Below are 12,264 nucleotides of genomic sequence, written 5' to 3'. Positions count from 1 at the left end.
TGGGGAGGAAGGGGACTTGGGGACTATGTTGGACTCCTTTTTTTCTGAATTGTTCTGATTTTAAATTTGTCATTAACTGTAGTCCTAAGAGCCTATGAAAAATGCAGATAATGGGCTGTCCGACTTTGGTTGGTTGCCGCCCCCCCCCCCCCCACCGCCTTCTGCCTGCTAGACACATCCCTGCATTTAATCCTGTGGCAGGTCAATAGCACTATTTTTTTAAAAAAATACTTATTTATTTGACAGAGATCACAAGTAGGCAGAGAGGCGGGGGGGGGGCGAGGGGGGGGCGGGGAAGCAGGCTCCCTGCTGAGTAGAGAGCCCCACGCGGGGCTCAATCCCAGGACCCTGAGATCATGACCTGAGCCGAAGGCAGAGGCTTAACCCCCCTGAGCCACCCAGGTGCCCCTCAATAGCACTATTTTATAATGTCATTTTGTTGCTCCCATTAGACTAGAAACTACTGAAAACTCCTTGTCATTGCTGACTTCTCATTACCTAGCATAATGCCCAGCACGTAGTATTAAGTATTTGTTGTATGAATGAGTGACTGAAAAAACCAGCAATTATCTTTCTCTTAAGCACAAAGTAATTCCAGTCCGATGCTCTCTCACAGAATCAAAAAAGAATGTTTCAGGTAAGAGGAACTTATAAACAGTTTCAAATGGCAGTAAGGGAAGGATCAAAAACTTATCTTTGGATTTGGCCATTAAAGGGCTTTGGTTTTCTAGTAAAAAGCATTATAGCTTTTTACTATAAAATGACTGGAATAAGAGCCATATTTAAGTGTGTTGGAGAATAAATGGGAAGTAAGAACAAAGAAACAACATAGAAGTTTGCCCCCCCACCCCGGCTTTTTAAAAGATTTTATTTATTTATGTGAGAGAGGGCGAGCGTATGAGAGAGAGAGAGAGAGAAAGAGAGAGAGAGAGGAGCAGGGGGAGCAGCAGAGGGCGAGGGAGCAGCAGAGCGCGAGGGAGAAGCAGGCTCTCCACTGAGCAGGGAGCCCTATACGGGGCTTGATTCCAGGACTCCTGGATCATGACCTGAGCTGAAAGCCGACACTTAAACCCGCCCCAGAAGTTTGTTTTTTGTTTTATTTTTTAAGGATTTGAGATTAAAGGGAAGAAACCGTTAGAGGGAAACCCAGATATTTGCGAGAGGGACGGACATTATCACTGTAATTTTATGCATTTGATTTGAATATAAGTATTCCCACCTGCTTGTCAGCATAGTTTATTTCTCCCTGTTCCGCTTGATTTTAATGCATCTTTAGAACTTGAAGGTTTTGACTGTGCTATTTGGGGGCCCCCTAGTGGCCAATTTAATAATGACACATTAGTAGTAAAATGTTGATTGACCCACTAGACCTGTTATTCCTTATGCAGGTTATTCTTTCTATGAGGATTAGATAGGGTGGGATATACAGTTATAGTAATAAGTGAGGCTTAGTCCTCTTTTATCTATCAAAACTTGTCACCTAAAATTACCTTCATTTTGCTTCCATAGTAAGAACTCACTGGGGCACCTGGGTGGCTCAGTGGGTTAAAGCCTCTGCCTTTGGCTCAGGTCATGATCCCAGGGTTCTGGGATGGAGCCCCACATCGGGCTCTCTGCTCAGCGGGGATCCTGCTTCCTCCTCTCTCTCTGCCTGCTTCTCTGCCTACTCGTGATCTCTGTCTGTGAAATAAATAAATAAAATCTTTAAAAAAACAAAACAAAACAAACAAACCAAGCATGTTCAGTACAATTCAAGCCCTTTGTGTACCTTTACCTATTACATCCCCATTCCTCCCTCCTGAAAGTAACCACAATCCTGAATTTGGTGTTTTATTCTCAGAAGTATTTAAAAATTCAATATTATAATTTAATACTGACAGCTCTACTTGTGGTGAACATAGCCTAATGTATAAACTTGTCGTATCAGAATCACTAAGTTGTACAACTTATGTAACACAGAAACTAATGTAACTGTGTGTCAACGATACTCAAATTATAAAAATATTAAAAAATTCAATATGTCAATGCCCAAATTTATATATTCTTCAGATTATTTCTTTCATTTAAAGTTGTATTTGTGGGGAGCCTGGGTGACTCAGTCAGTTGCGCATCTGATTGTTGATCTCAGTTCAGGTCTTGATCTCAGTGTCATGAGGTCAAGCCCAGCTCTGGGCTCAAAAAAAAAAAAAAAAAAAAAAAATTGTATTTGTAAGATATATCCGTGTTGACCTGTAACTCTTGGCTACTTCTTTTTGCTGCCATATGGTAATCTTTCTCTGAATATTCCATGATGTAGCCATTTTCCTCTTCATGAACTTTTAGCTTCTAAACTTCTTTTGCTTAAAAAGTCTTCCATGATCATTCTTGTACATATATAAAATCCCCAGGGTTCTCCGGAGCAGAAACTTGGAAGTGGAACTCTTTGGTTATGTGGTATGTGTATCCTCAGCTTTACCAAATTGTTTTTCAAAGTGGAATGCTGATTTACTGTTCTACCAACAGTGTGAGAGTTCCTCAATCTTGGCTATCATTAGACTGCTTTAATCTTTCTGCAGAGCTGTGGGTATGAACAGTATTTCTTAAGAACAGCAAAGAGAAGACTTGTATTACAGGATATTTAAAGCATATACAAAAGCAGAGTGATTACTGCTGTGAACCTCTATGTGTTTCATCACCCTGATTAACACATGGCCCTTCTTGTTTTATCTACACCCTTACTCCCTCTCCCCTCCCAGGGTTCTACAGGAATCTGAGATGTCATCCCATCTTACCTGCAGACACTCATGCATCTCCAGCCCTAACTCTTTCATACATAGCCTTGGTAGCATTATCCCACTGAAAAGTAACAATAATCCCTTCATGTTATTAAATTTAGTTTCTCCAGTTGTTTTGTAATATTTTTACATTTGTGTCTTCAAATCAGGATCTAGATAAGGTTCATACATTATAATTGATCTCAGTCCACAGAGCCTCTCCATTTTCCTGTACAACATCTACCTTGTGACATTAGCAGTCATCAGTGATTTTTGCTTAGAAAATATACTCTACTCTTTCATTGGGAGTTGCAAAATGGTGCTATTCTATAATTTCTTTTTTGTTTGTTTATCAGCAGGGTATCTTTGTAAAGAAAGATTTCTTCAAATAGTTGGTCTTCTTGAGATACTGTTAGTAAAGAAAGAGAGGATAAAATTTCTTTCATTCACCAGATTTTTTTTAAAAAGATTTTATTTATTTGATTGAGAGACAGTGAGAGAGGAAATACAAGCAGGGGGAGTGGGAGAAGGAGAAGCAGACTCCCTGCTCAGCAGGGAGCCCAATGCGGGGCTGGATCCCAGGACCCTGGGATCATGACCTGAGCCAAAGGCAGATGCTTAATGACTGAGCCACCCAGGCTCCCCTTAATTCACCAGCTTTTGAAACAATTACTTAGACACTAGTATCCTCCCAAGGTGATCACTGAGAAAGTTTGTTTTAGTTATCTTTATGAACTCATGCATTTAAACAAATTGGGTGTGTTCCAATCCATTATAGTAATCATTCTCAATGATGCTCAGAGTGCTCAACTTTGGCTGAAGGGAACTTCTTTAAGATGACCCCTGAGTTCTTCTGACACCACCCTAGTAGCTTCTGGTAGTTTTCTTACTTTCTGGGATGACAAGATGTTTCAGGTTCACCTCGTACATTTCTTGCTCCAGACCTGAGACCAACAATTTCTCTAAGGAGTTCTGGTCACACAGCCATCCTCTCTCTGCATGGCATATACTGAAATTCCCGTTTCTCAGAAGGAAAGCCAGTGTTCATCATAACATTGTTTACATGAATAGTTTAGGCAGGGTGGGCCATTCTTATCAAGGAACCATGGCAAGCCTCCTGGAGTCTAAATTCCTAGAGGCCAGCCTGGGCCCACCCTGCAGGCCAGCCTTTTTAAGGACAGTAGTCAGAGGCCTGCCGTGTTAACTCTTTTCTGCACAGCTGCCTGTTAGACATTCTGTGGGGGTGAAGTGTGAGTGGAAAGTTGGTTACGGAGTCAGGAGTTCAGAGGAGAGGTTGTGATGGGGGTGTAATGTGATTGTCATCAGTCCGGAGACGGTATTCAGAGCCTGGAGACAGTACGGTCACCTAGGGAGGGAGCACAGAGAGAGACTCAAGGACACGCCCCTGAGCACGAAGTCGCGGCCTTGAGGAGTCGGCAGAGGATACTGAGAAAGATTACCCGGTGAAGTAGTACCATGTGGAATGAGGACTAAGAGGGGGTAGAATCCCTAAATCCAAATAATAGAGTGTTGAAGAAGGAGGGCGAGGTCCACGGCGTCAGATGCTGCTGAAAATGGAGAACTGACTCCTCATGGCAGTGTGGAGGTTACTGAGGACCTTGAAACATGCTGTGTCACTGGGGTGGTTGGGACCAAAGCTTGATGGGAGTAGGTATAAGAGAGAATGGGAGAAGAGGGAGGATAGACAATTCTTTCAAGGAATTTTGCTGCAGAGGGGAGCAGAATGGTTGGAGGGGCAAAGGAGCCGAGGAATAACAACATGAGAAAAAATAGCAGCATGTCCGTGTGTTGATGGACATGCCCCAGGACAGAGAGAAAAATCAACGACCTAGGAGAGAAGGGGAGAGTTTTTAGAACCTGAGGAAGAAAAAGGGAATAAGCTCTAACGTCTAAGTAGGGAAGAGATGGCCTTGCCTAGAAGCATGGATAGTTCATCCACAGTAACAGGAAGGGGGGCACAGTATCTCATAGGGCAGGGCTGGGTTGGTAGGTCTGTTGTTGAGAGCTTGTAAATAGAGATGGTAACATGGTCACCTGCTGCACTCGAGGAGTGGGGAAGCGATGCTGCAGATTTAAAGAGTGAAGAGGTATGGGAACAGTTAGCTTAGTGAGTGGATAAGGAAAGACAGATTGCGAGGTACCCCCTGGAGTTCACTAGTGGTAATGAACTTAAAATGAGACTAGTTTTCAGTTGAAGGTTTTTGTTTGTTTCTTTGTTTGTTTTCCTAGTTACTTCTAGCCATTGGGCTCCGGGTGCAGGGATTGAAGCTGGTTAAGGAGGGAAGTGAAGAATGAAGCTGTAAAGATGTGGTCCCTACAGTCAGTCGTAGGTCCTGCATGTTCAAGGAGTTGCTGAAGTCGTGCATTTAGAGGGAGTAAGTAGGAAGAGGGGAGAAACTAATCAGAGTCCTGAAAGCTTAAATCAGGGAAGGATGTGCAGTTACGGATAATGGGAGGGTATGCTACTCTAAGAATGGGTAACTGGGGTAAGATGGGCAGTACAGTCCCTGCAGGCGAGGAGGACAAGGACCCAAGAAGTCGGGGGACAGGAAGGATCTTCCCCCATTGATACTGAAATCACAAGAATTCTAAAATCAGAGAAATTATTAGATTTGGAGAAGGTGACAATGAGCAAATCCTCAAGGATGATGAGAGTGACTGGAGATCCCAGTTGTCATTTCGTGAGGGTTCTGTGTACTTCCAGACTTCTCGCACCGCCACACGGACTTCTCATGATGTGAAAACTTCCTGCCTTTTTACAAAGTACCCTGTACTCTGGTTCAAAGTCCTTAGTCATGCCATGGGTCTGCCTAACTCTGCCTTTTATAGACGCTGTTTCTTTTGTTTAAATGCTGTCGGCCACAGTGGCTCACTTCCCCAGCGGATGGTCATTTCCTGTTTATAGGCTGTCGGGTTCGGTACCTTATTTTCAGAGTATTAGTTTACAGTCACTATTTTCCCCTTCTTTCTGTTTAGGCCAAGAACCTTCTCTGTCTCTTTGTCCCTGTAGCACTGTGAGAAAGCTCTTGGCAAGCTCTAGGACCAGACCTAGTACATAAAGTCCCTTTGAAAGTCAGGTATTATCAAGTAAATAGGGTGTGAGTCTTCATTTTTCTTCTTAGGAAGTAGGATGCTTATTTAGATGTACTTACAGCATGTGCCACGGTTAATGACAAAAAGTTTAAATCACAACGGATTCCTTTTCTCCGTGTGTTACAGAATGACTACTCTTAATCTTTGTATTTGTGTTGCCGAGAAGACTGAAGAATACAGGCCAGGAGTCACTAGCACAGCTTTTGGTATATTATTAAGTTAATATCAGTGTATAAAGTATCTAGTGACAAAATATTCATTTTAATTTTTTTCAGAAACTATGAGTGGAGGGTCTCAAGTCCACATTTTTTGGGGTGCTCCAGTTGGTCCATTGAACATGACCGTATCACCAGAACCACCTTCTTTAAGGTCTACTGAGAACCCCTGGAAAAAAATTCAGCTTTTATACAACCAACATTCTTTACATCTGAGGGATGAAAACTGTACCCGTGAAACTTTTGAAGACCATCCAGTCCTAGAAGCCAAGGGCCCTCCCCATCTTCCTAATGCTCAGTTTTTAATAAACTCTACTAGTGAACCTGTTCATGTGAACGAAGACTCTCTACACTGTATTTCTGAAACACAGCCTGTAAAATCCCAGGAGAGTCCCCCTTTAGGGATGAGAGAGAGAACCAGCCCCGATGTGCAAATATGCGGATTTAAGGGCAAAGTTCAGCATTTAACTGAAGAAGAAAAGTTTCCAAAGCTTCTCAGCGAAAATAAGAAAATTACAGATGAGGAGCATAAAGATCAGGCAAATACATGCGGTCAGAACTTCCGGAAAAACTTCTTCCAGTTAGACCATAAGTGTGCACTAGATCTGGTCTGTAGCGCGGAACAGGTTAGTACACGGCTGGGAGCGAAGGAAGCCAAGTGTGTGCCCACAGAAGGCTGGCATCATGAGGCACACAGCCAGGGTGTGGAGATCTTTTCCTCGGACACAGAAGATATGCCAAGGTCCGAAGCTGTTGGAAAGGTCTCTACTGATACTGAATTTCTTAGTATAATGACCTCCAGCCAGGTGGCTTTTTTATCTCAAAGGAAGTCTAAAGGACACAATATTACAAATAAAGGGCCTGTAAACATGGAGAGCAAACCAAAGGCAAGCCATAGGGAAGTAAGAATGCTTGAAGATGATCTGACTTGGCCCAATGAGGACTTTGCAGGAGGATGTGAAAGTGGACAAAACCAAGCTCATTCCCTGGAACTCTTCAGTCCTGTGTGTCCTGAAACAAAAAGTAGCGGCACTCCCGTGAAATCTGATAAAGGTCTGGAGGAAGATACAGGATCTCAAGCACTTTTCAATTTTGAAGATAAACCGCTGCCCAGTGCTGTACGTATTGAGTCATACAGCTCAGGAATGCTGTGTTCCCAGCAAAACGGCTTCCACAAAAGTCCTGTTAAAAGAAGTTGGACCTTTCCAAAGCTCAAAGAAGACAAGCTGACCCATTCCAGAGCTCTGTCTGAAGTCCTCCAACCATCCAAGAAAATTAAGTTGGTCTCTGATGCCGGAGATCCCACTGCAGCAATGGACCAGAGGAATGTGTCTACACTAAAGGGGATTAAAAAAATATCATTAATAAAAAATTGTGATTCTAAAAGCCAGAAGTATAATTGTTTAGTCCTGGTATTATCTCCATGTCATGTGAAAGAAATAAGTATAAAGTCTGGACCAAATTCCGGCTCTAAAGTGCCTTTAGGAATAATTGTGGTAACGGACCAGTCAGGAATTCAGAAGAAGGTCTCTCTGTGGAGGGCCGCGGCATTTTGGGCACTTACAGTGTTTCCTGGAGATATAATTTTGCTCACAGGTAAGGTCATTGTGGGGTAGTGGTAGCTTCAAGCTGTAGGCTTCCCCCAGCTCCACTTTAGGCCTTATACCATTTTCCCGCTTGGGGAGGCAGCATGACCAATCCCTTTCCAGTGTCCTTACCGTCGCCCCGTATCCCATGTCCCTGCCATTTCTGGGCCTTTACTGTAGCCCTTCTTAGATCTTTCCCTCTTTTCTGCTCACCTTGAAGAAGCCTTCCCTGGTTGCTCCTCCCCTTCATTCACTACGTGAGCATTCAGGTCATATCATCAGGTTCTTCCTTTGTTTCCTTATGGCTTTGTCTACATACGTCTTATTTTTAAGTGTTTCTTGAGCTATGTGAGCAGTCTTATGATGAAAGGACAACGTTTCTACTATGTAAGCCCTAATAATGCTGTGTACATCACCTTCTTATTGAAGGGACAGAGAGAGAATTTCTATTGTGGTTTTTATTTTATTTTATTTATTTATTTATTTATTTATTTTTTTAAAAGATTTTATTTATTTATTTGACAGAGAGAGATCACAGTAGACAGAGAGGCAGGCAGAGAGAGAGGGAGAGAGGGAAGCAGGTTCCCTGCCGAGCAGAGAGCCCGATGCGGGACTCGATCCCAGGACCCTGAGATCATGACCCGAGCCGAAGGCAGCAGCTTAGCCCACTGAGCCACCCAGGCGCCCCGTGGTTTTTTTTTTTATATATATATTTTAAAGATTTTATTTTATTTGACAGAGAGAGATCACAAGTAGACAGAGAGGCAGGCAGAGAGAGAGAGAGAGGGAAGCAGGCTCCCTGCTGAGCAGAGAGCCCGACACGGGACTTGATCCCAGGACCCCGAGATCATGACCTGAGCCGAAGGCAGCAGCTTAACCCACTGAGCCACCCAGGCACCCTCTATTGTGTTTTTAATTATTAAAATTATACTATCATTTGGGAATATGAGAAGGAAAAACTGCTGGTATTAAACCAACCTCAGACCACCACCAGTAGGGTTTTGGAGTGTTACCTTCCAGTTATCTTCTGTCTGCTCCTTAAAACATGTATACATACATATGTAATAGTTGATATTTATTGGGAACTTAACTTTGTGTCCAACCCTGTTTTTTTATGTATTTATTTTTTAAAAAGGTTTTATTTATTTATTTGACACAGAGAGACAGTGAGAAAGGGAACACAAGCAGGGGGAGTGGGAGAGGGAGAAGCAGGCTTCCCGCCGAGCAAAGAGCCGGACATGGGGCTTGATCCCAGGCCCCTGGGATCACGACCTGTGCTGAAGGCAGACGCCTAATGACTGAACCACCCAGGTGCACCCCCCCGACCCTGTTTTAAACTTTATGTGTGTATCAATTCATTACAACAACTATATGAAGAAGGTAGTGATTATTAGCCCCATTTTTCACTTTGAGGACATGGAGCCCCAGGAAAGTAAAGCTGTGGACCCAGTTTCACACATCTAGGAAGTGGCAAATCCAGGATTTCATCTAAGCTCCAGAACCTATACTCTTACTATAGAGTTGTAATCATATAGAACATCGAGTTTTTATCCTGCTGCTTTCTGACATAAGACATTTAACATTTTTTTTAACGTGTTCTTCATTAATTGAAAATACACATGTATTAGAGCAGAAATACCAATCATCTTAAGGATGAATCCCAGAGTGGGAGGAAGCTGATTAAGTTCAATAATCTATCTAAAGAAAGAATGTGGTAGAGAAGCAGAGTGGGGTGAGCCTCAGAAGCTTGCGAAAAGACATCAAGACAGTCCTTGGTGGTTCCTACCAAGTGGTTTGCTGGGAGAATGAGAGCCTTGCCTATTAGACCTTAGGTGCACAGGTAAGACTGTCAGGTGCACCCTCTCATGAACAGATATGTGGGATTGTAACCGACAAGGTTAGCGCGGTCCCCGCCCACTCGCAATGCCATCTTATTTGTTGGTAAGTCAATTCATCTAGCTCCCCTATTCTGATTCAGTGCTCACCAAGCAGCCCTTTGCTTACCATTTGCCTCTCCAGCTATAAACCCGCCTGCCTCCATGAGAGTGGGCTGCTAATGCAGTTTCTGTGGCAATTAATACCCCATTGTAAATTTTAAAATGGTGTTGTGCTGCTTGTTTGTCTCATTAACTTGTTTAGCGGGAGCTTATGTTGCAGAGCTGAAATCTATTTTCGGGTTGCCGACAAAATCAGATTCCCAGACTATCAGGAGACAACTGGGCCCTGGACCATGGTCATGTTTCCAAGGCAATTCCCATCACTGGGTGAGCCTCACAGGAGGACATTTCCTGGCAGATGGAAACTCAAGCCTGCCATCCCTGTGTTTTTCCCTGGTGTCTGTACAGTTAGGCAACCTTCTATCAAGTGCCTTGATTGGTTTCCCTAGCCATTTTCCTATTATGGGATATTTAGATTATTTCTATGAGCACCTTTAAAAGAAATCAGGTTTTTTTTCTTTCTGTTTTGCCTTACTTCCTTAGTAAAAAAAGTATTCTAGTTCACCAATTTCTGCATGAGTTTCTTTTGTTTGTGTGGGATAGATGGAAACTTCATGGAAAAAAGAGAAATCCGTACTTCCCCCTTGTCCTAATTAAGTACTGAAATTATACATACATAGAAATTTGTGGATAAAATCCCATTTTAATTAACAGTATTGAATTGTACATCATTATACCTCCATGTTGGCTATCTAATATCTACTGACCAAAAGCCCAAACTGAACGTGTTTCTGCAGCAGATGTATCCCAGCTCACACTGTGCTCAGTGACACAGCGGACGTTTTGCCATTATAGTTGTAGCAGTAGGCATGAAGAGGTGCTGTAAGTAAGAACTGTCTAAGGGAGACTGCGGGCCAGAGTTCGAAGATGACCTCACACTGAACTGTGGAAAACCACAGGTTTTCAGAACAAACAAGAGAGGCTCTAGGGCATATCAATGAGAGTGGATCAGGAGAGCCAGGAGGCAAGGGCTGGGTGGGGAATTCCACTCCACCCTATCACTCCTGATTAGCAAGTCCCTAACCCAACCTAGGTTTACAATCTCGTTTCCCAAAGCCTCGCCTTGAACTTTCTTACATGTTTCTTTCTGAAGAGCAGGCATCCTGATGGTCAGATTATGAGAAGTCTAGAATGCGGTGCTAGCTATTGCTGGCCAGGCAGGGGGCAGCTGCTGAGTTCTTTCTAAACCAGTCAACAGATCACATTAATATTCTTGAGAAATCGCTCATTAGCACTGGGGGACATGGATTGGAGGTGGGAAGGGAAACTGCTAGGAGAGAGAGGAATGTATGATATAAAACAGTCCTGGCAGGTCTGTGGGGAGACTCAAGAGGCAGAATCAACAGGTGAGGGTTTGAAGACAAAGGTGGGGAGGGAGAGGTAGGCGCTCAGGTTGATTTCATGTTTGAATTTACCTGGTGGGTTCCAGAGCGCCCACAAGTGAGACGCATTGTATGAGAAGAAGAGCAGATTTGAGCATTGCTGAGTTTGGGGGGCCGGTAGAATATCCAGGCAGGGATGTCCTTTTGACAGTTGTGGGTAACGGGGTAAATGGTTTTGAAGGTGGAGAGAGGGTCTGGGTATCAGTTTGGAAGTACTCGGAATGTGTGCCTCCTTGTTTTTCCTTCTTATTATCTCAAAAACTTGCTGCTGTTAGGATTTCTTTATACCTCTAGCGTTTTATGCACTGATCATATCTTGCCTGGGGTTGATATGTCTCTGTCTCTAATGTACAGTTTTTGCTCTACTTGGAATTGTTTCTGCCTGTTGGTATATTTAGTTCCACTCTGATTCTTCTCTAGACATCTTAGATCATAGATGACCTATGATCTACATCCCATTGGAAAGTATTCCTTACCTCCCAGATCCTTCACTTTTAACATCTGGAGATGAAGATTGCTTTTAGTTAAAGAGAACTTTAATTAAAAAATAATTAAATTCCTTCAAGAATGTCTATATTCATAGGTATTTATAGCAGAAGGGATAAATGCATACTAAATATTATTTGCCCTTCTAGGCACTACTGCTTTGGAACCATTACTTTGCTTCCTGGCTCAAATGATTTCCTTGTAACTTCTCAAAATAGATGTTAGAGCATTTCTTTTATGTAAACAAAAGCCATTAAACCATTCATTGTGGAGCAGTGAGCTTCCATACTGATACTCTTCAGATATACAGAAGCAATTTTGTTAGTGCTATTTTATTATTTTGTGTCTTTAGGCAGATCATTTGACCCACCTGAACTTCAGCTGAACTTTAGTTGCCTGGCATGTGAAAGACATGCATAATATTTTGCTATGATTGCTAAGTTAATTACAGTGTGAAGGAATGTATGGCATGATCAGAGGAACTTTTTTTTTCTCCTTTCTAGATGTTACCGTTCATGAAAATCATTGGAATGGTGAGACAGTACTACAATCAACATTTACCAGTCAGTTATTAAATCTTGGAAGTTACTCATCTGTCCAGTCTGAGGAGTGTAAGACATTTTAAATATAATAACTTCTTAGTATTTAAAGTATATACACTGTTTTCTTTTTTTTTTTTACACTGTTTTCTATATTAGAAAAAGGAGCTAAAATGTTACTCATCCGTCTAG

At 42.6% G+C, this 12,264-nt stretch overlaps 1 protein-coding gene across 5 annotated transcripts in view; it reads left to right on the top strand.

Moving 5' to 3' along the window:
- Positions 1 to 12,264, top strand: part of SHLD2 (shieldin complex subunit 2) — an 87,250-nt gene that overhangs the window by 44,823 nt on the left and 30,163 nt on the right. For 4 of the 5 annotated variants that reach the window (XM_080822597.1, XM_080822600.1, XM_080822599.1 and 1 more), the window contains 2 exons: positions 6,143 to 7,678; positions 12,037 to 12,144. In XM_080822597.1, the coding sequence (XP_080678723.1) occupies positions 6,148 to 7,678; positions 12,037 to 12,144 (1,639 nt within the window). In that variant the 5' untranslated portion in view covers positions 6,143 to 6,147. Of the gene's footprint in view, positions 1 to 3,222; positions 7,679 to 12,036; positions 12,145 to 12,264 lie in introns of those variants that run through there. The other variant, XM_080822598.1, reaches the window with a different exon arrangement.

The sequence above is a fragment of the Martes martes genome (assembly GCF_963455335.1).
Source record: "Martes martes genome assembly, chromosome: 14".
Lineage (NCBI taxonomy): Eukaryota > Metazoa > Chordata > Mammalia > Carnivora > Mustelidae > Martes > Martes martes.
The sequence above is the reverse complement of the archived record's forward strand: the minus strand, read 5'-3'. Positions and strand labels throughout refer to the sequence as shown.